This window comes from Gadus chalcogrammus, chromosome 20, assembly GCF_026213295.1.
Source record: "Gadus chalcogrammus isolate NIFS_2021 chromosome 20, NIFS_Gcha_1.0, whole genome shotgun sequence".
Classification (NCBI taxonomy): domain Eukaryota; kingdom Metazoa; phylum Chordata; class Actinopteri; order Gadiformes; family Gadidae; genus Gadus; species Gadus chalcogrammus.
This window is the reverse complement of record NC_079431.1, coordinates 636,722-658,588: the sequence shown is the minus strand read 5'-3', so window position 1 is coordinate 658,588 and position 21,867 is coordinate 636,722. Positions and strand designations below refer to the sequence as shown.

Genomic DNA, 21,867 nt, shown 5'->3' with positions numbered 1-21,867 from the left:
TGTGTGTCTCTGGTCCAGAGCTGTTAGGTGTAGTGTGTCTCTGGTCCAGAGCTGTTAGGTGTTGTGTGTCTCTGGTCCAGAGCTGTTAGGTGTTGTGTGTCTCTGGTCCAGAGCTGTTAGGTGTTTTGTGTCTCTGGTCCATGGAGCTTCTCCAGCAGGCGGTCCAGACCAGTGCAAACAGTGGGTGGTATTTGTTTTACGCCCTTTAGTTCAACATTATGAGTGATAACAGCAAGGCCCTGATTGCTGTACAACTGCACAGAGACATTTCTGCTTTCAGATTGTCCTTTAATAAAACAGGTGAAGGTTAACATGTTTCATGTGGTTATCCAGATAAACTTAGCGCTGACACAGAAACCTTTGGTGTTCTGTCCATGTCAGGCTAGCGGTATGGTCCCATGTGTCTCTACACAGTTCAGACAACACAATCAACAGATTCAATCATGAATACGAGGCAGAATCAGTACAAATAGTTTCAATTTAATGACAAGTTAAAAGTATTTTGACAAAATAAAAATATATAAAGAGGAAAAACAAACAAAGAATTCCAACAACATCAACGTCTCGCTGCTTCCCGTCGCGGTCAGCTTCCGTCGGGCCGGGGCTCCGGACTCCGCTGCTCTCAGAACCTTCCAGAACGTTCCCGGTCCCGCGACCGACGCCTCTCGCGGTCCCGCCCACTCCCTCTCCCTCGGTCCCTGGAGCGGGATCGCCTCTCCCGGGACCTGGACCCGGTCCTCTGTCCGCTGCAGACAGCGGGTCAGACAGCGGGTCAGACCGGGGGTCAGACCGGGGGTCAGACCTGAGTCTCCACACAACACTGAGCAGTACAACGCTTCTGGTGGGGAGGACAGTTTGGGTCATTGAGGCCGTCTCCTCCAGGTTCTGTCCCCCCCCCCCCGTGTGTGTGCCAATATACTGGGCTGACCTAACGGTCTGATCTGATAAGCCCCGAGGAGGCAGGGTCCTGAACAGGGGGGGGTTCTCTCAGGGGGTACTACTTGCTGGGGGGTCTCTAGGGGGGTCTATGGGGGTCTCTCTCGGGTGGGGGTCTCTCTCTGGGGGGGCGTACCCAGTGGTGTAGTCTACGTGATACTCAGGAATACGCCGTATACCCACTAGGAACGCACCAGGATTTGCGTATACCCACTTAAAAATGTGCACGGATACGTATCAATCGTCTTGTGACAGATCTTTCACTTCTGTGTTTATTTTTCGTAAATATCGGTTGGGTATAACTGCAATAAAATACTTTAAGCAGGGGAAATTATCTCCTACATTCACCATTCATAAAATTCCCCCTGCGCGCTCGCGCTCTGCCCTGTCTCTGTTACGAAGCACGAAGCTGCCCCTGCATCTCTGCACGTTAGTTGGCGGGCCGAGCCCCTCCTTCTCGCGTGTGTGTGCGTGTGCGTGTGGGTGCGTGCGTGTGCGTGCGTGTGTGTGTCCAGTCCTCCCATATGAATGTGTAAACCACATAACAAATAGTCGACAGAAGACAATGTTTTAATCCCACTTTATATCTCCTTGTTACTTTTAGATGAGAACCCCTGGCCAGCCTTTCTGACTGGGTGTCAGGCTAGGGAATTTAAAAACAGGCATCCTTGGTTAGAGTGGAGGGAAACATACAGTTGGTATACACAATTGAAATTCATAATGTTAATCACTATGCAAATGAGAGTATAGCTAATTCATGGTCATTTTTAAGGTGCAGTAATTTCACACTTTTACACAATTCAATTACTGTATGGTATGTTAGATAACATAAGAGCTCAAATTAGAGCAATTGAAAGAGTGAAACATTAGTCTCCTGTCATCTCCTTCTCATGCACTGGTTAGCCATGGTTGTAAACAGTTCATTAAATTATTATGAGTAGATTTTGTCCTTGTTTAGCATGTGCCATTGCTACTATAGATATACAAAGGACAACTTGTCATTTTTGTCTTCTATTTGTTCATACTGTTATTAAAACTGATAAACCTACTCAGATTTCCATGATTGTTGATAATCGTTATACTCTTAAATCAGCGGTTTGTAGACCCCTGCGTTGGTGAGTGTGGTGCGACACCCCATAAGCGCCACACCCGTACCCGTACCGGTGGGACGGGTTTGGACGAGGCTGGGAGGGAATCATCCCAGTATACCCACTACAATAGAACAGACTACACCACTGGGCGTACCCGTACCGGTGGGACGGGTTTGTAGGAGGCTGGGAGGGAATCATCCCAGTATACCCACTACAATAGAACAGACTACACCACTGGGCGTACCCGTACCGGTGGGACGGGTTTGTAGGAGGCTGGGAGGGAATCATCCCAGTATACCCACTACAATAGAACAGACTACACCACTGGGCGTACCTCTTCCTGCGGCGGCCGTACAGCTCCCTCCTCAGCTCCCGGGAGATGGGTTTCAGGTGCATGAAGTTACAGAAGCCGCCGCGGGTACACTCCCTGTGGGGGGAGGAGGGGGGGAGGAGGGGGTGAGACCAGCAGACAGCGTCTCACAGCGGGGGGCCGACAGCGTCTCGACCGGCGGGGCACTCACCCCATCTCGTACTGCCGGCAGCAGGCCTCTCTGAAGTCGGTGACGGGGGACAGCTCTGCGTGGACGGCCTGGGCGTTGAACCAGCGGTTGTTCAGGTCCATGACCGCCTTCTCCGCGTCCTCCTCTTTACGGAACTGCAAGGCGAGTGGGCGTTACTACTTTATTTAAAGTTCCTACGGGGCGGGTGACATGAGCCGCTGGATTCACCTTCACATAGACGTTACCGACCAGATGGTCTCCGAGGTTATCGCACACGTTCATCTCCTCCACCTCGCCATACTTCTCCTCCATCTCTGTGAAGACCTCCTGAAAACACAAAGATAGATTATTACCAATATAAATAGCTAGGGCTCATGTCAGTGTACGTATGGCCTAACATCAACCATCCTTGATAATGCATGCTTTGAACTGGACCAGATCCCTCCACCACTGTCCTACAGCTTCCTCAATGCCCCATCACTTGCCTCAAAGAACTCATCATAATGTTCCTGCATCTCCACGTCACTGACGGCACCTAGTGGTGAGAGGGGGAAGTGTTCATCAGTCCTTATATCAACCCAAACCACCATCAAGCTGCAAGTCATGATGGATACGTATTGGTCTCATTTGGAGATTCATCTTTTAGATTTAAACGAGCCCTGATAGGATCTAGGAGCAGGGGGCTGCCCTGGGGTAACACCGGGAGCTCCAGATGGAGTCCTATGCCTTGCTCATGGGCAGGGCAGGAGTGCTAACCTGCAGGTTTATGTGGCGGGGCAGGAAACCCACGTAACACAGGAGAAGCTCCGATCCTTCAAACGCGGTTTGGAAGGTTGCACTTTAATCATTAAACCATATTAATGACACCTCAATCAACCGCCGGGGGACTCACAGTTCAGGCCGTCCGCGGACTGGGCGCTGTTCTGGGGGTTGCGGTAAATGTTCAAGAGGGCAATCGTCTGGAATAAAGAAACCAATGGAATCAGGAAAGAGGATTATAAGTAACCTGCGGCTACGAGTTCAACACTCGTCTTCAAGGGAAAGACTTCTAGAAAGGTTAAGGCAGCCGACCTACAAGTAGCTCTCAGATCAGGATGACTATAGGAGGAGAGGGGAGCCACCCAGTGGCAGATTAAATATGACACGATTATATATTAAACAGGACAATATGGGATTATGAACATGAAGAAAAGTACTTACAGACTCCCCTGATAATGGACCCTAGTTACAAGGTTTATGGGAGACGTGCAATTCGTATGGATCTCAGAAAAGGTTTCACAAAGTCGAGAAAGTTGGAAAGACTGCAGAATAAGATGTAAAGACATCCTAAAATATCACAGTTGATAATCAGAATGATGACAGTGATGCCCTCATCATCATCATCATCATCATCAACATGTTCCCGGATCATCTGGGACTGATAAAGCATTCATCATAAAACCTTCCCTGGAACTGTCAAGTTGTTACAAGTCGATCAAACACACAGAAGAACAGTGAGTCTCTACCATACTTACCCTTCATAGCCTGGAGGCCCGATCAGAAAAGGTGTGGCCGTTTGGAGAGCAGAGCTCCAAAAGGTTTGGCAGTTTCAGATACAATGGAGTTGTGGTTCAATCTCAACCTTTTTCTTTTCGGGTCCATGCTATGAGGGGTGGGTGGGGGCAATTGATGGACTAATTATTATTTTAGGGTGGTGTTCGCCATACACATTATATGTTTAGAAACCATGGTCTAATCACTCTTCATCTAAATAGCTTTTTGAATTTGTATTATGCAGGTAGTTCAAAATATATTGCCATCACAAGAGGGAACTTACCTGGCTGAAGGTGGGTTTGTTGTGTAACCGGGAGCAGCGGTCACCATGACGACACGCACCGATTTTAAAATAAAAAGAACAGTTGACCCTTCGGGGAGAAGAGAGAGGAGATGAACACATGACCGCATCCAGTCCATGGTTCAGAAGGGGGAACAGTGTTCAATGGATCAATACTAAACAGAGACTGCACATGTTCATTGTTATTAACCCTTTTACCACCAATGGTCATGTTCCATCATTTCACCAACACATTGATGTGGTCCACATGGACAGCGTATGGGCCAGTCCCACATGTTGTAATACATAGATTTACACAGTGTGCCAGTGACGGCGGCTCGCTGTCACTGGGCCCCCTGCGATCATCAGCTGTCATCAGATGGGGAACCAGGGGCCTACCCCTGCCAGCGAGCCCCTCTCTATGTACAGGCGGTTTACTGCCTGTTCTTTATGTACAGGCTTCTAACTGCCTGTTCCTTATGTACAGGTGGTATACTTCCTGTTCTTTATGTACAGGCGGTTTACTGCCTGTTCTTCATGTACAGGCGGTTTACTGCCTGTTCCTTATGTACAGGCAGTATAATGCCCGTTCTTTATTTACTGCCTGTTCTTTATATACAGGCGGTTTACTGCATGTTCTTTATGTACAGGCGGTATAATGCATGTTCTTTATGTCGTCTGTTTACTGCCTGTTCTTTATATACAGGCGGCATTATGGCTCTTCTTTATATACAGGCAGTATAATGCCTGTTCTTTATTTAGGCTGCCTGTTCTTTATATGCAGGCGGTACATGACAGCGCTGCACGGAGGCGCCGCTGCAGCTCGAGTGTAGCGCGGGGTTCTGCAGGATTAGCACTTAGCATTGTTAGCTCCTTGTTGTTATGTAGTTTGTGGAACGGCTCAGTTTCTCAGGTTGAATTGGTTGACTGTTTTAATGAATTCTAGAATTCTTATATCCAAACTTTTTATTAAAAAAATATACGCAAACTTAATAATAATAACATGACTTACTTGTCTTTTTCTGTGCCGAAGATGGACGCCAAATACTCGGCCATCTTGAACCAGCCTAACACATCCGGGAGGCGCTTTCAAAATAAGAGTCTGACGGACACATGTCGCGGTGGCACCCATAGCAGTGCACCACGGGGGGGAACAGACAACATACATTCATACAAAACTAAAATCCTTTATTACACAATCGTTTGAAGGAAATACGAAAAAGATGAGTGTTGATATTTAAAGGAGATCTTTACAGCAGCTCACTATCAGTTCAGTGGACTCACATCCAGATGGTAATATTAACAGAGCTAATGTTGTTTATGTACAGGCCAATTCGTCTAAATTAGATGATGCAAAGAAAATAACAAATAATCTTCATAAATGAGATGTGGCAAGAATTACAAACAGCCTCCAATGTTTGCTTATACTCAAGTTAAATGTTATTGATATATTTGAATATATTAAATTCCTAAAGAGTTCCAGCTGATGGATAAGGTGTAGACCTCAGGCAGAATACATAAATACATAACCTCACCAGTCTACTACGCTTTTATGATATAACCAAATCCACTAGACACAACACCATCACTATGAACACATGTCACACAGGCCACACAGTTTGGGTTTGAATCTGTTGTATTTCAGTTAAGACCAAACAGTTACGACTTTACTACTGGAAGATAACAGTCAATGCATAACAAACACAACAACCCACAGTTAAGCATCTCCAACGACACAGAGGTAGACGTTCCACCCTAGCTGAGCAGTTCGTCTCCTGCTCCCAGTCTCCGCCCCCCCCTGCTGTGGACCCAAACTTCATGAGTCCTCCCGTCGGTCCTCCACTCACCCTGGATCCCAACCCCGAGGCCTGTTGAGAGGTAGGACCCTGCCGGACCGTAGACAGGTCCTAGTCGCCCTGGTCTCAGTCGCCCTGGTCCCAGTAGCCCTTAGGGGGGTCGCCCGGTGTTGTGGCGCCGCAGCTCTTCCCGCTACTTTGTGGCTCCGCTGCAGATCAACGCGTCAGCGGCCGCCGTCCTCCGGAGACCAGCAGACGCCAGATAAAGCTCGTATTATCCGACAACACTGCATGTAAATACCGTGGACCGCAGTCGAACCGTCTGGTTAGATATATTGATATATACATTGATATATATTATAATATGCATTGATATATATATTTATATATATATCTGTAGTTCCTCGGTCTCATCACCACGGCGGACTGCGGCGTCGCTTTCTGAGCGACACAATTTTTTTTATCAAACTTTGCGTTTCGAAAGCCCGTATATACAGCGATTGGATCCCGGTTCGTCCACGGCGGTGGTATCTGGTCCCCGACGGTCGGTAAGCCTCCCCGGTCCCGGTGTCCCGGTGTGTTCGTGCGGAGCGCCTCGGAAGTCTGTAAACCTCGCCAGGATTTCCGGCTCCTTTCCATTCGCCCTATGCTGTTTTGTTTCCGTTTATTCCATTTCCGTTTCAAAAGTTTTGTAGATTCAAAGTTTTGTTGTGGTTGATTCGGGATGGTTTCACTGCCCGGAGCACCGGGGGGTTTTCACATTTATTCCCGGTAGTTTGGTACCGGGCGGCGGACACCGAGCCTCGCCCCGCCGATAGTCGACTAAAAACGGAGCTCTACAACCGAGTCTCACTTTGAACTTAGCGACACGTGTTTTTTTCTATTTCTTCCTGTTTTACTTTTGACTTGAATGTAGTTTTCCCACATATCACATCCCTTTATGGAGAACTTTGTCCCGACGGCCTACCATATGGCCTTTAGACACAGCGAAGCCTCGCCCTCGAGTTAGCTCACATTAGCACTTGGAACGCTCTCTAAACGGTCCTGTTGACCAACGGGAGACCGCGGCTCCGAGGCCTCCACGGCTGGTCAACACAATGCATGTGTGTGTGGAATGTTGTGACCCCGTAGACATGCCATTTAGCGTTATATGAATTAGTATTTGCCCATTCATATCTAGGTCAATATGATTGAACTTAGGTGACGGTTCATATAATGATGGACATACGATTATAGCAAAAGCCTTTTGCCATTTAAGTAGCTTGGTTCAATTTAATTTGAAGACTCACATAAAATGATATGTCATGTAAATACTGTGATTCAACTGGTTGATCTATTTCATTTCAATATTTGAACAAATTAACGTTTTGTTACGTTTGTTGTCCCTATATCAATGTGTCTTCTGGGCTGCCCATCACAATGTATAATAGAAGCGCCCCACTGATATTATTGAACAATCACCAAATCACATTTAAATTGACCACATCACTTTCTCCAACAGGTAGGCTCAACTTGGTGTTTTGAACAAAATGTCCAAAATTGAGACGGAAGAGATGATCGAGATTGAGATCGATGGGCAGGATAAACATGGATGCCTGGAGGAAGGGTTAGTTTCCTTGGTATTAGTATCTAGGAGTTGTTGGTATTGTTTCTATTTATACTTCATTTGAGAGGAACTCCTGCTTTGTATCCACCTCGTCCACCCGACTAAGCCCTGTTCTTCACCACCTCTAGGATGGAGGAGCACACCCTCACTGCTGCAGACCTCATCCAGCAAGACATCGACATCAACGAGCCCATCGGTAACCTGAAGAAGCTCCTGGAGCCTCGGATCCAGGTGACTCTGGACCAGTATGAGATCTGCCTGCAGGACATCCAGGTAACAGCGCCATGCCGAGCACAAGGGCGGCTCGCTCTTTTTAAAATAATCCTTCTAAAGCTTTATGGAATGCATCAGAAATATTATGTTTTTATCATAATCTTGTGCCATTAACTTGCATTAATTCATGAGAACATTGAATACTGTATGTAATGCATAAACCGTGTTGTTGAGTCAAATGTTTTTGTAATTGGACCCTACCTGCTTTGTTGTGAAGGTCCTCCTCTCACGGTTGTAGTAATCATTCTCCTGCTCCCACTGTCGTTCCAGCTCCATCCTGATCACAGTCTGTTTGACCAAGGAGTGAAGACCGATGGAACAGTACAGCTCAGCCTGCAGATCATCACACGACCAGGTAGACACACAGGACCTAGACCTCACAGTAGACACACAGGACCTAGACCTCACAGTAGACACACAGGACCTAGCCCTAGACACACAGGACCTAGACCTCACAGTAGACACACAGGACCTAAACCTCACAGTAGACACACAGGACCTAGCCCTAGACACACAGGACCTAGACCTCACAGTAGACATACTGGACCTAGCCCTCACAGTAGACAACACATACTGGACCTAGCCCTCACAGTAGACATACAGGACCTAGACCTCACAGTAGACACACAGGACCTAGCCCTAGACACACAGGACCTAGACCTCACAGTAGACATACTGGACCTAGCCCTCACAGTAGACATACTGGACCTAGACCTCACAGTAGACACACAGGACCTAGACCTCACAGTAGACACACAGGACCTAGACCTCACAGTAGACACACAGGACCTAGACCTCATAGTGGACACACAGGACCTAGACCTCACAGTAGACACACAGGACCTAGACCTCACAGTAGACATACTGGACCTCTACCTCACAGTAGACACACAGGACCTAGACCTCACAGTAGACACACAGGACCTAGACCTCACAGTAGACACACAGGACCTAGACCTCACAGTAGACATACTGGACCTCTACCTCACAGTAGACACACAGGACCTAGACCTCACAGTAGACACACAGGACCTAGACCTCACAGTAGACATACTGGACCTAGACCTCACAGTAGACATACTGGACCTCTACCTCACAGTAGACACACAGGACCTAGACCTCACAGTAGACACACAGGACCTAGACCTCACAGTAGACATACTGGACCTAGACCTCACAGTAGACATACTGGACCTCTACCTCACAGTAGAGTATACACAACAACATCATTATCGTTCTGACATTATCATGATATTATAATTCCGTCATGACATTACCATGATCATCGTTCTGACGTCGTATCATTGTTATCGTTCTATATCTTGATCATCGTTCTGACGTCGTATCATATCATGACCATCGTTGTGCCTCCTCTCTTCCCGCCCCCCAGGCGAGGAGAAGCTGAACATCCTGGAGATCGTGAAGCCGGTGGAGACGGTGGAGGTGGTGATCGACCCGGACGCGGCCGGGGAGGACGGCTCGCTGGGGGAGGAGGGCCAGCTGATCGCCGTGGAGCGCTCGGCGCTGTCCGACGACACCTCGGAGCAGGTCACCCGCTGGGCGGCCGCGCTGGAGGGGTACCGCAAGGAGCAGGTCCGCCTTGGCATCCCCTACGGTGAGACCCCTGCAGCCCAGCTTAGATCGGGCCCAGTTGATCAAGCCCGACCCGGCCCGAGCCCGTGCACGTTCTGTCCGAGCCCGTGCACGTTCTGTCCGAGCCCGTGCACGTTCTGTCCGACACATATCAACCCAATATCAACCCGACATTGTCTTAAATACATGTATAACTTTTTATACATTTGTTACTTAGGCCTATTCTGCTAAATATATATGTAAGGGATAATCTATAGCACACCGTTCATTTCGATAATGACCGGCGACGTTCTATACATTATCCCGCGTATTACACGGCTACTTGCCAAAACGAAAAAATAACATCACATGGTGTGTCTTTTTACGATTTATTCGTTACCAGCATTCGTAGTGTTGATCAGCAGAGAAATAATTTGTCCGCAAAGACGTTGACGTCGCTTAGCAACGGAAGACGCTGGAGTTAAAGTCACCGGACTACTACCCATGCAAGTGAACGGAGCGTTCCACGGCATTGAGAAGACCCGTGTAATAAAGGCCTATAATATTTCTTTTTATGGCATAGATTTCTCCTCAGATTAGGCCAATAGAGCAATGATAAAAAAAAAAAAAAAGCTCGATCAAAGGCCCGGCACAACCCGGCCCGGGGATAGTGGTGGGAAATATCAGCCCCGGCCCGGCCCCGGCCCGGCCCCAGCCCGGGTCGCGGGTCGCGTCGGGCTGGGGCTCGGGCAGAGAATCTAAACTCTACCCTGCAGGAGCCTGGCTCCTCTAGTCTCTGACCCGGAACAGCTCCTCCTCTAGTCTCTGGGTCTTCTCCTCCTCTAGTCTCTGGGTCTTCTCCTCCTCTAGTCTCTGGGTCTTCTCCTCCTCTAGTCTCTGGGTCTTCTCCTCCTCTAGTCTCTGGGTCTTCTCCTCCTCTAGTTCCTGGGTCTTCTCCTGCTCCTGTAGTCTCTAGACCAGCTCCTCCAGTCTCCTAGACCAGCTCCTCCTCCAGTCTCCAGGCCTGCTCCTCCTCTAGTCTCTGGGCCTGCTCCTCCTCTAGTCTCCGGGCCTGCTCCTCCTCCAGTCTCCAGGCCTGCTCCTCCTCTAGTCTCTGGGCCTGCTCCTCCTCTAGTCTCTGGGCCTGCTCCTCCTCTAGTCTCCGGGCCTGCTCCTCCTCTAGTCTCTGGGCCTGCTCCTCCTCTAGTCTCTGGGCCTGCTCCTCCTCTAGTCTCTGGGCCTGCTCCTCCTCTAGTCTCCGGGCCTGCTCCTCCTCTAGTCTCTGGGCCTGCTCCTCCTCTAGTCTCCGGGCCTGCTCCTCCTCTAGTCTCCGGGCCTGCTCCTCCTCTAGTCTCTGGGCCTGCTCCTCCTCTAGTCTCTGGGCCTGCTCCTCCTCTAGTCTCCGGGCCTGCTCCTCCTCTAGTCTCTGGGCCTGCTCCTCCTCTAGTCTCCGGGCCTGCTCCTCCTCTAGTCTCTGGGCCTGCTCCTCCTCTAGTCTCCGGGCCTGCTCCTCCTCTAGTCTCTGGGTCTTCTCCTCCTCTCTAACCCTGCTCTCCACCCCCCAGATCCCGTGCTGTGGTCGGCGGACCAGGTCATCCACTGGGCCGTGTGGGTGATGAAGGAGTTCAACATTGATGAGATGGAGATCGGGGCGATCCACATCCCGGGGCGGGAGCTGTGCTCCTTCTCCCACGAGGACTTCCTCCAGAAGGTTCCGAGCGGAGAGATCCTCTGGAGCCACCTGGAGCTGCTGCGCAAATGTACGACCCAGGAAGTGACGGTTAATGAGCTAACCCCCCATGGACACACTTCCTGTGTGTTGTACGTCCTGGCACTTATAAACAGTACTGAGCATTGTGTAGCATCTTGCCCTAGCTATTTTTGTTGTATACGGGGAATGGGTTAACCTAGTGATGGTTAGTGCTTGGCACTTGTTTCTATGAACATTCCTACTGTACCGACACCCATATATTGTTATTTCTCTTTCTTCTGACAATTGTACTTATTGTAAGTCCCTTTGGATAAATGCATCTGCTAATCGCCCTGAATGTAAATGTCAGTCTAACCCTTCCCTCATTGGCCGTTCTAGATGTGCTGGCCAGTCAGGACCAGGCAGGACAGGACGCCACCGTGACCATCGACCAGCGTGAGTCTCCCTGGGTTCTCCTCCGCCCCCCAGCGGTGGAGTTAAACCCTAGACCCCCCTACAACACGGAATATGGGACACGTCTGTCTGTGATTGTGGATGAAGTTGTAAAAGGAGGAGGTTCTCTGTAAAATACCCCAATCTGCTACTTCCTGCAAAACAGGTTTTTCTAGAGAGTGGGTTTTTTTTTTGGCACTGGCTGCCCCCCAGAAGAGTGTTGATAATGTTAGTCCAGACAGCCCTAGTCTGGTGTCTCTCTGAGTGATGTTAGTCCAGACAGCCCTAGTCTGGTGTCTCTGAGTGATGTTAGTCCAGACAGCCCTAGTCTGGTGTCTCTCTGAGTGATGTTAGTCCAGATAGCCCTAGTCTGGTGTCTCTGAGTGATGTTAGTCCAGACAGCCCTAGTCTGGTGTCTCTCTGAGTGATGTTAGTCCAGACAGCCCTAGTCTGGTGTCTCTCTGAGTGATGTTAGTCCAGACAGCCCTAGTCTGGTGTCTCTCTGAGTGATGTTAGTCCAGACAGCCCTAGTCTGGTGTCTCTCTGAGTGATGTTAGTCCAGACAGCCCTAGTCTGGTGTCTCTCTGAGTGATGTTAGTCCAGACAGCCCTAGTCTGGTGTCTCTCTGAGTGATGTTAGTCCAGACAGCCCTAGTCTGGTGTCTCTGAGTGATGTTAGTCCAGACAGCCCTAGTCTGGTGTCTCTCTGAGTGATGTTAGTCCAGATAGCCCTAGTCTGGTGTCTCTGAGTGATGTTAGTCCAGACAGCCCTAGTCTGGTGTCTCTCTGAGTGATGTTAGTCCAGACAGCCCTAGTCTGGTGTCTCTCTGAGTGATGTTAGTCCAGACAGCCCTAGTCTGGTGTCTCTGAGTGATGTTAGTCCAGACAGCCCTAGTCTGGTGTCTCTCTGAGTGATGTTAGTCCAGACAGCCCTAGTCTGGTGTCTCTCTGAGTGATGTTAGTCCAGACAGCCCTAGTCTGGTGTCTCTCTGAGTGATGTTAGTCCAGACAGCCCTAGTCTGGTGTCTCTCTGAGTGATGTTAGTCCAGACAGCCCTAGTCTGGTGTCTCTCTGAGTGATGTTAGTCCAGACAGCCCTAGTCTGGTGTCTCTCTGAGTGATGTTAGTCCAGACAGCCCTAGTCTGGCGTCTCTCTGAGTGATGTTAGTCCAGACAGCCCTAGTCTGGCGTCTCTCTGAGTGATGTTAGTCCAGACAGCCCTAGTCTGGTGTCTCTCTGAGTGATGTTAGTCCAGACAGCCCTAGTCTGGTGTCTCTCTGAGTGATGTTAGTCCAGACAGCCCTAGTCTGGTGTCTCTCTGAGTGATGTTAGTCCAGACAGCAGTATTCTGGTGTCTCTCTGAGTGATGTTAGTCCAGACAGCCCTAGTCTGGTGTCTCTCAGAGTGATGGTAGTCCAGACAGCCCTAGTCTGGTGTCTCTCTGAGTGATGGTAGTCCAGACAGCCCTAGTCTGGTGTCTCTTTGAGTGATATTAGTCCAGACAGCCCTAGTCTGGTGTCTCTCTGAGTGATATTAGTCCAGACAGCCCTAGTCTGGTGTCTCTCTGAGTGATATTAGTCCAGACAGCAGTATTGTGGTGTCTCTGAGTGTTGAAGATGGTGATGAGGTCTCAGAGTGGTGGTGAGGTCTCAGAGTGGTGGTGAGGTCTCAGAGTGGTGGTGGTGAGGTCTCAGAGTGGTGGTGAGGTCCCAGAGTGGTGGTGAGGTCCCAGAGTGGTGGTGAGGTCTCAGTGTGGTGGTGAGGTCTCAGAGTGGTGGTGGTGAGGTCTCAGAGTGGTGGTGAGGTCTCAGAGTGGTGGTGAGGTCTCAGAGTGGTGGTGAGGTCTCAGAGTGGTGGTGAGGTCTCAGAGTGGTGGTGAGGTCTCAGAGTGGTGGTGGTGAGGTCTCAGAGTGGTGGTGAGGTCTCAGAGTGGTGGTGAGGTCTCAGAGTGGTGGTGGTGAGGTCTCAGAGTGGTGGTGAGGTCTCAGAGTGGTGGTGAGGTCTCAGAGTGATGATGAGGTCTCAGAGTGATGATGAGGTCTCAGAGTGGTGGTGGTGAGGTCTCAGAGTGGTGGTGGTGAGGTCTCAGAGTGGTGGTGATGATGAGGTCTGAGTGGTGGTGAGGTCTCAGAGTGGTGGTGAGGTCTCAGAGTGGTGGTGGTGAGGTCTCAGTGTGGTGGTGGTGAGGTCTCAGAGTGGTGGTGGTGAGGTCTCAGAGTGGTGGTGGTGAGGTCTCAGAGTGGTGGTGAGGTCTCAGAGTGGTGGTGAGGTCTCAGAGTGGTGGTGGTGAGGTCTCAGAGTGGTGGTGGTGAGGTCTCAGAGTGGTGGTGGTGAGGTCTCAGTGTGGTGGTGGTGAGGTCTCAGAGTGGTGGTGGTGAGGTCTCAGAGTGATGGTGAGGTCTCAGAGTGGTGGTGAGGTCTCAGAGTGGTGGTGGTGATGAGGTCTGAGTGGTGGTAATGATGAGGTCCTCGTCTCCCCAGCCGTGCAGATCATCCCGTCGGCCGTCAACACGTCCAGCACCATCAAGGTCCTGAAGCAGAGCCGCGGGCCCCGGACTCCCCGCATCTCCGGGGGCGAGGAGCGCAGCTCGCCCGGCAACCGCACCGGTACGCACGCACACGCAAAAACCAACACACCCATGAACAAGCAATTAATACGCAAACACACGCACACCGGGGCCTGACCCGGTCCGTGAGTCTGATTAATGAGCTTTGGTTCCTTTCCCCTTTACTGGTCACATGACCTCCCACTGCTAATCTGGATCACTGATGGTTATTATTATTATTATTATTATTATTATTATTATTAGGCGTTTCTTAGAATATAGAATTTAGTTGAGAAGATCATAACCTCTTCTCACAAGAGAACGTTGGAGGACATGTCTGTGGCTTATGAATGTCTGGGTTATGAATGTCTGGGTTATGAATGTCTGGGTTATGAATGTCTGGGTTATGAATGTCTGGGTTATGAATGTCTGGGTTATGAATGTCTGGGTTATCGCTCTGGTGTCCTGAACCGTGTGTCTGTCTGCTGTCCGTGCGTCTGTCTGGTGTCCTGAACCGTGTGTCTGTCTGCTGTCCGTGCGTCTGTCTGGTGTCCGTGCGTCTGTCTGGTGTCCGTGTGTCCGTGTGTCTGTCTGGTGTCCGTGTGTCTGTCTGCTGTCCGTGTGTCTGTCTGCTGTCCGTGCGTCTGTCTGGTGTCCGTGTGTCCGTGTGTCTGTCTGCTGTCCGTGCGTCTGTCTGGTGTCCGTGTGTCCGTGTGTCTGTCTGCTGTCCGTGCGTCTGTCTGGTGTCCGTGTGTCCGTGTGTCTGTCTGGTGTCCGTGTGTCTGTCTGCTGTCCGTGTGTCTGTCTGCTGTCCGTGCGTCTGTCTGGTGTCCGTGTGTCCATGTGTCTGTCTGCTGTCCGTGCGTCTGTCTGGTGTCCGTGTGTCCGTGTGTCTGTCTGGTGTCCGTGTGTCTGTCTGCTGTCCGTGTGTCTGTCTGCTGTCCGTGCGTCTGTCTGGTGTCCGTGTGTCCGTGTGTCTGTCTGCTGTCCGTGCGTCTGTCTGGTGTCCGTGTGTGCGTGTGTCTGTCTGGTGTCCGTGTGTCTGTCTGGTGTCCGTGTGTCTGTCTGCTGTCCGTGTGTCTGTCTGGTGCCCTGAACATATGTCTGTCTGGTGTCTGTGTGTCCAGGGAACAACGGGCAGATCCAGCTGTGGCAGTTCCTCCTGGAGCTGCTGACGGATAAGGACGCCCGCGACTGCATCTGCTGGGTGGGCGAGGAGGGGGAGTTCAAGCTGAACCAGCCCGAGCTGGTGGCCCAGAAGTGGGGGCTGCGCAAGAACAAGCCCACCATGAACTACGAGAAGCTCAGCCGAGCCCTCAGGTGAGCTCCTGTTGTTCTGGTCCAGGTGAAGATCCCGGGGGGATGCTAATGTGCTGCTCCGCCCCCCTGTGTGTTGTGGGAGGTGCTAACGTGTTGCTCCGCCCCCCTGTGTGTTGTGGGAGGTGCTAACGTGTTGCTCTGCCCCTTGGGTGTTGTGGGAGGTGCTAATGTGTTGCTCCGCCCCTGCAGGTATTACTACGACGGGGACATGATCAGCAAGGTGCAGGGGAAGCGCTTCGTCTACAAGTTTGTGTGCGACCTGCGGACGCTGATCGGCTACAGCGCGGCGGAGCTCAACGGCCTGGTCACCGAGTGCGAGCAGAAGAAGCTGGCCCGCCTGCAGCTGCACGGCCTGGGGCAGCCCGTCACCACCGTGACGCTGGCCACCTCCATCGAGAAGGACAGCTGAGGGCGGGGCCCGGCGCCGGGGGCGGACAGTTCCTTGGTGATGACTTGTGGGCGCCAGGCCTCGCCCCCTCGGGGTCAGGGGGAGGGGCCGGCGGCCTGACCGGGGTCGGAGGTCAGAGGTCCCCATCACACGCCTTCGCTCTGCGCTCGGACCCGGCCCGGCGTTCGGAGATGTTCATGTTCATTATTTTTATAAATCTATGAAGGGCAGAAGCATGGAATGAGTGGTGACCCATCATGGTGGTTCATGGGCTGTCAGGGAGACTGAATGTTGCTTCATGATTAGTTCTCGTCTAGCTGTTGTTTCTACTGTATATACTGGTACTCTATGTTTTTGATAGCCGCGACGGCAAGTGTATTTTCATATGTTCCCATTTATATAGCGGGTTGGTTTTTGTATTTTATTTAGTCTGTTCCCTGATTGCTGGACCTTTTTTTTTGTCCACTAGGGGGAATAAAGTGGCAAGCATTTTTCTTGAGGCTTGGTGTCTGATCAGTGGAGAGGAGGCGGAGCCAAAGGAGTTCTGTACATTCAAACTTTATTGAGGGGGTTGTGGGTACAAAGCAGTCCACTAAGCAGGTGGTTCACTGAGCTGAACAGGAAGTGATCCCTGGTGATGACCTCATCATTATTACAACAAGACTTCAAAGAACCAAATGATAAAAGCTAAATAAGTTAAATGATCAAATCCCTGCACCCCCTCGCCGTGTGTCTCTCGGCCGGGGGGTCAGGAGGCCTCAGGAGGCCTCGGGGTGCCCCGGAGGCCTCGGGGTGCCCCGGTTCTATTCATCGTCGGTCATCATTCATCACGTGGAGGTGAGGGAGGAGTGGTGGACTGCAGTATGGCCTTCTGGGTACTGCAGTCCTTCAGTCTCTTTATGGTGGACTGGAGTATGGCCTTCTGGGTACTGCAGTCCTTCAGTCTCTATATGGTGGACTGGAGTATGGCCTTCTGGGTACTGCAGTCCTTCAGTCTCTTTATGGTGGACTGGAGTATGGCCTTCTGGGTACTGCAGTCCTTCAGTCTCTATATGGTGGACTGGAGTATGGCCTTCTGGGTACTGCAGTCCTTCAGTCTCTTTATGGTGGACTGCAGTATGGCCTTCTGGGTACTGCAGTCCTTCAGTCTCTTTATGGTGGACTGGAGTATGGCCTTCTGGGTACTGCAGTCCTTCAGTCTCTTTATGGTGGACTGGAGTATGGCCTTCTGGGTACTGCAGTCCTTCAGTCTGATCATGCTCGGGGTTCTAACATGCTGGTCAGCAGGTCAGGGTTTGTCTGCTTTACAAGCGGGATACTTCACAACTAAAACACTTAACGAATAGGCAAGCAAAGGTTCTCAGCACTGAACACACTGTACACGTATAAACAAAGATAGAAAAATAGAATGTGGACGGGAGAGATGGTTTCAGGGGAGTGCAGCTGAGTGGGGATATATGCAGAGCAGGCTGCAGATCTCTGGAGTACAGTTCAGTTCTCTGGAGAGCTGAACGATGGAGGGAGTGCGGTCAGACAGAACAGGGGAGTGGTTATAGGAATAAAGGGAAACTAAAACACAGCCGCTCTGGAGGAGTGGAACCGACGAAGAGGAACCATCAGAACCAACGATGCACCACCCTGCATCTCAAGGCTGGACTCGGATCTTCTCCGGGCTGGGTGGGTGGGCGGGCGGGGACAGGGAATCCACTTAAGAAGGGACTGGTGTGCATAGAACTCAAACACTACAATAAAATATCACAGAGCGTTGTTCTGCCCATGCAGAAAGGGGAGGGAAAGGCTCCTTAAAGCAATTCTGTGTTGCAGCGAAGCACATTGTTCCTACACCTCCTCCTGATGTCCAAAAGAAACCTAACCCTAGAAATGTACAGTCCTGCCAGGAGGTCTTAGGCAACATGCACTACGTTTACTCGGAGCTAACCTCATCAATGCACATCAAATGAAAAACCACTCGTCCTTAAACTGTACATATTCTGTAAATCCTTTTCTCTCGGTTTTTCTTCATTAAAAACAACCCTGAGGTGTTTAATCCTAAGAGCTGAGAGCGTTGGGGTTAGGGCTCACCCCGTCATAAACAGGGTTAGGGCTCCCCCCGTCATAAACAGGGTTAGGGCTCACCCCGTCATAAACAGGGTTAGGGCTCACCCCGTCATAAACAGCCCAGCTGTTGTCTGGAGCATGAGGAGGAACCGAGACAAGACGTCAAAGGACTCAATCCTGATGACCTGACATAAGACATGCCATTGGCTACTCTGTACACACAATGACGTGCTCTGTGATTGGCTTACGTTGTGCAAGTGAAATGGGCGACCCCTCTAGGGGTCAGAGGGGGTCCAGGTCCTCTAGGGGTCAACAGTCCTCTAGGGGTCAGAGGGGGTTCAGGTCCTCTAGGGGTCAGAGGTCAACAGTCCTCTAGGGGTCAGGGGTTCGGGAGCCTGTGTTCCATTCCAGCTCCAGGCCGCCGGACCGTGTGATCCTGGTCCGGACCAGGTCTACAACCACACGAGGTACCCCCCAGATGAGGGCGTGGAGGTACCCCCCAGGTGAGGGTGTGGAGGTACCCCCAGGTGAGGGCGAGGTACCCCCCAGGTGAGGGCGTGGAGGTACCCCCCAGGTGAGGGCGTGGAGGTACCCCCAGGTGAGGGCGAGGTACCCCCCAGGTGAGGGCGAGGTACCCCCCAGGTGAGGGCGTGGAGGTACCCCCCAGGTGAGGGCGAGGTACCCCCAGGTGAGGGCGAGGAGGTACCCCCAGGTGAGGGCGTGGAGGTACCCCCAGGTGAGGGCGAGGTACCCCCCAGGTGAGGGCGTGGAGGTACCCCCCAGGTGAGGGCGAGGTACCCCCAGGTGAGGGCGAGGAGGTACCCCCAGGTGAGGGCGAGGAGCTACCCCCAGGTGAGGGCGAGGTACCCCCCAGGTGAGGGCGTGGAGGTACCCCCCAGGTGAGGGCGTGGAGGTACCCCCAGGTGAGGGCGTGGAGCCGGGATGGAGCAGGCCATGGGGGTTAATCTGAAGGGAGGACCTAAGAGGAGACTTCAGTTGTGCATCTGCTCAAAGAACTTGTAGGTGGGGTTCTCGTAGCCGTTCTGCTGCATCTTGGTGAGGTGTCGCTCTTCAGGGGTCACCGCCGCGTCCACCTGCAGGAACACAGCCGCCAACCACTGGTAAACACTGGGATGTCATGGTAACCACTATGCTGTCATGGTAACCAATGGGATGTCATGGTAACCACTATGATGTCATGGTAACCACTATGATGTCATGGTAACCACTAGGATATCATGGTAGCCACTATGATGTCATGGTAACCACTAGAATGTCATGGTAGCCACTAGGATGTCCTGGTAACCACTATGATGTCATGGTAACCACTAGGATGTCATTGTAGCCACTATGATGTCATGGTAACCACTAGGATGTCCTGGTAACCACTATGATGTCATGATAACTGCTATGGTAAGTATTATGGTATGTTTCCCTGTCCGTCTCCTTTACCTCGACCACTCCATGATGGATGGACGAGTGTTGTTTCTTCCTCAGCATCACCAGGGTGATGACAATCACCGTCGCTATGACGACTCCTCCCACCATCAGTCCGATAATGGCGCCCTTGTTGGAGCTCACATCCTCAGCGATGAACACCTGCAGAGTAGCATGAAGCAGGTGTCACACCAGTTCAGATCTCATCAAACACCACCATGTCTCCTGCTGAGGGCGGTCCCTACCAGCCTCTGGGGGTGGACCTCGTAGCCAGTGCCCTGTTCCTCCTCGGGGTCCAGGACCACCTCCCGCCTCTCCTCCGGCATCAGGGCCAACACTGGAGACACAAACCCCCGTGAACATCAACCAACCCCCGTGAACATCAACCAACCCCCGTGAACATCAACCAACCCCCTACACATCAACCAACCCCCGTGAACATCAACCAACCCCGTGAACATCAACCAACCCCGTGAACATCAACCAACCCCCGTGAACATCAACCAACCCCGTGAACATCAACCAACCCCCGTGAACATCAACCAACCCCCGTGAACATCAACCAACCCCCTACACATCAACGAACCCCCTAAACATCAACCAACCCCCGCGAACGTCAACCAACCCCCCCTAATCATCAACCAACCCCCGTGAACATCAACCAACCCCCCCTAAACATCAACCAACCCCCTAAACATCAACCAACCCCCGCGAACGTCAACCAACCCCCCCTAAACATCAACCAACCCCCTAAACATCAACCAACCCCCTAAACATCAACCAACCCCCGCGAACGTCAACCAACCCCCCCTAATCATCAACCAACCCCCGTGAACATCAACCAACCCCCGCGAACGTCAACCAACCCCCGTGAACATCAACCAACCCCCGCGAACGTCAACCAACCCCCTAAACATCAACCAACCCCCTAAACATCAACCAACCCCCTAAACATCAACCAACCCCCTAAACATCAACCAACCCCCTAAAACATCAACCAACCCCCTACACATCAACCAACCCCCCCTAAACATCAACCAACCCCCTAAACATCAACCAACCCCCTAAACATCAACCAACCCCCCCCTAAACATCAACCAACCCCCTAAACATCAACCAACCCCCTAAACATCAACCAACCCCCTAAACATCAACCAACCCCCTAAACATCAACCAACCCCCTACACATCAACCAACCCCCCCTAAACATCAACCAACCCCCTACACATCAACCAACCCCCTAAACATCAACCAACCCCCTAAACATCAACCAACCCCCTAAACATCAACCAACCCCCCCTAAACATCAACCAACCCCCCCTAAACATCAACCAACCCCCTAAACATCAACCAACCCCCTAAACATCAACCAACCCCCTAAACATCAACCAACCCCCTACACATCAACCAACCCCCCCTAAACATCAACCAACCCCCTAAACATCAACCAACCCCCTAAACATCAACCAACCCCCTAAACATCAACCAACCCCCTAAACATCAACCAACCCCCGCGAACGTCAACCAACCCCCGCGAACGTCAACCAACCCCCCCTAATCATCAACCAACCCCCTACACATCAACCAACCCCCTAAACATCAACCAACCCCCGTGAACGTCAACCAACCCCCCCTAAACATCAACCAACCCCCCCTAAACATCAACCAACCCCCTAAACATCAACCAACCCCCTAAACAGCGGGCCGGTCCACTGTAGACCAACAGGTTCTGTAGAACACAGAGCAGCTCTGATGTACTTCGGTTCCCCCAGAGGTGCCCCCCAGAGGTGCCCCCCAGAGGTGCCCCCAGAGGTGCCCCCCAGAGGTGCCCCCCAGAGGTGCCCCCAGAGGTGCCCCCCCCCGTACCGTGGTTCTCGGTGTTGGGCTGGTTGAAGCTCAGCTGGTCCAGGGGCCCGGGGCGGGGGGCCGCGGCCGGGGGCATCAGGGCGTCGTCACCATAGCTGACACGCCCCTCGGCCTGGACGACACAGAGAGGGTGAGGAGGGGGAGGAGGGGGGAGACTGGGACTGAGGGGGGAGGAGACTGGGACTGAGGGGGAGGAGACTGAGACTGAAAGGGGGGGGGGGGGGGGGGACTGGGACTGAGGGGGAGGAGACTAGGACTGAGGGGGAGGAGACTGGGACTCCCCATAGGGGGTAGGGGGGAGGAGACTGAGACTGAGGGGGAGGAGACTGGGACTGAGGGGGAGGAGACTGGGACTCCCCATAGGGGGAAAGGGGTGGAGACTGGGACTGAGGGGGAGGAGACTGGGACTGAGGGGGGGGGGGGGGGGGGGGGGGGGGGGGGGGGGGGGGGGGGGGGGGGGGGGGGGGGGGGGGGGGGGGGGGGGGACTGGACTGGGGGGAGGACTGAGACTGAAAGGGGGGGGG

General features: G+C 52.0%; 3 protein-coding genes across 8 annotated transcripts; 1 reads left to right on the top strand and 2 right to left on the bottom strand.

Annotated features, from left to right (window-relative positions):
* Positions 1-20: 20 nt before the first annotated feature.
* Positions 21-6,787, bottom strand: u2af1 (U2 small nuclear RNA auxiliary factor 1). Of its 2 annotated transcripts, none has more exons than XM_056579391.1 (8): positions 4,344-4,431; positions 4,042-4,169; positions 3,420-3,486; positions 3,013-3,062; positions 2,756-2,854; positions 2,549-2,682; positions 2,362-2,454; positions 21-746 (listed from the first exon to the last, which is right to left on the bottom strand). In XM_056579391.1, the coding sequence occupies exons 4-8, from the start codon at positions 3,040-3,042 to the stop codon at positions 623-625; spliced, it is 480 nt and encodes a 159-aa protein (XP_056435366.1). In that variant the 5' UTR covers positions 3,043-3,062; positions 3,420-3,486; positions 4,042-4,169; positions 4,344-4,431; the 3' UTR covers positions 21-622. The 2 variants fall into 2 exon arrangements, with proteins under 2 accessions (XP_056435366.1, XP_056435365.1); XM_056579390.1 differs by lacking the exon at positions 4,042-4,169 and adding an exon at positions 5,353-6,787 and having other exon boundaries at positions 26-746.
* On the top strand, positions 5,478-16,568 carry gabpa (GA binding protein transcription factor subunit alpha). Of its 5 annotated transcripts, none has more exons than XM_056579354.1 (10): positions 5,478-6,218; positions 7,638-7,742; positions 7,871-8,015; positions 8,286-8,370; positions 9,406-9,630; positions 11,153-11,347; positions 11,677-11,733; positions 14,210-14,335; positions 15,402-15,594; positions 15,784-16,566. In XM_056579354.1, the coding sequence occupies exons 2-10, from the start codon at positions 7,666-7,668 to the stop codon at positions 16,001-16,003; spliced, it is 1,323 nt and encodes a 440-aa protein (XP_056435329.1). In that variant the 5' UTR covers positions 5,478-6,218; positions 7,638-7,665; the 3' UTR covers positions 16,004-16,566. The 5 variants fall into 5 exon arrangements, with proteins under 5 accessions (XP_056435329.1, XP_056435331.1, XP_056435333.1 ...); XM_056579356.1 differs by lacking the exon at positions 5,478-6,218 and adding an exon at positions 6,227-6,429 and having other exon boundaries at positions 15,784-16,568; XM_056579358.1 differs by lacking the exon at positions 5,478-6,218 and adding an exon at positions 6,227-6,461 and having other exon boundaries at positions 15,784-16,568.
* LOC130373120 (amyloid-beta A4 protein-like) lies at positions 16,533-21,450 on the bottom strand. The gene is made up of 4 exons (XM_056579397.1): positions 21,344-21,450; positions 19,723-19,814; positions 19,493-19,639; positions 16,533-19,134 (listed from the first exon to the last, which is right to left on the bottom strand). Exons 1-4 carry the CDS (start codon positions 21,417-21,419, stop codon positions 19,033-19,035), a joined length of 417 nt encoding a protein of 138 aa, XP_056435372.1. The 5' UTR covers positions 21,420-21,450; the 3' UTR covers positions 16,533-19,032.
* Positions 21,451-21,867: the final 417 nt, after the last annotated feature.

Coding starts and splice junctions, on each gene's coding strand:
- u2af1 (XM_056579390.1), bottom strand. CDS start 5,396: ATGGCCGAGTATTTGGCGTCCATCTTCGGCACAGAAAAAGACAA. Junction 4,432..5,352: donor TTCGGCACAGAAAAAGACAA/GTAAGTCATGTT, acceptor TTCTCCCCGAAG/GGTCAACTGTTCTTTTTATT. Junction 2,855..3,012: donor ATTATGATGAGTTCTTTGAG/GCAAGTGATGGG, acceptor TTGTGTTTTCAG/GAGGTCTTCACAGAGATGGA.
- gabpa (XM_056579356.1), top strand. CDS start 7,666: ATGTCCAAAATTGAGACGGAAGAGATGATCGAGATTGAGATCGATGGG. Junction 8,371..9,405: donor GCAGATCATCACACGACCAG/GTAGACACACAG, acceptor CCCGCCCCCCAG/GCGAGGAGAAGCTGAACATC. Junction 14,336..15,401: donor CTCGCCCGGCAACCGCACCG/GTACGCACGCAC, acceptor CTGTGTGTCCAG/GGAACAACGGGCAGATCCAG.
- LOC130373120 (XM_056579397.1), bottom strand. CDS start 21,419: ATGCCCCCGGCCGCGGCCCCCCGCCCCGGGCCCCTGGACCAGCTGAGC. Junction 19,815..21,343: donor GCCCAACACCGAGAACCACG/GTACGGGGGGGG, acceptor TTGTGTCTCCAG/TGTTGGCCCTGATGCCGGAG. Junction 19,640..19,722: donor AGGTCCACCCCCAGAGGCTG/GTAGGGACCGCC, acceptor GCTACTCTGCAG/GTGTTCATCGCTGAGGATGT.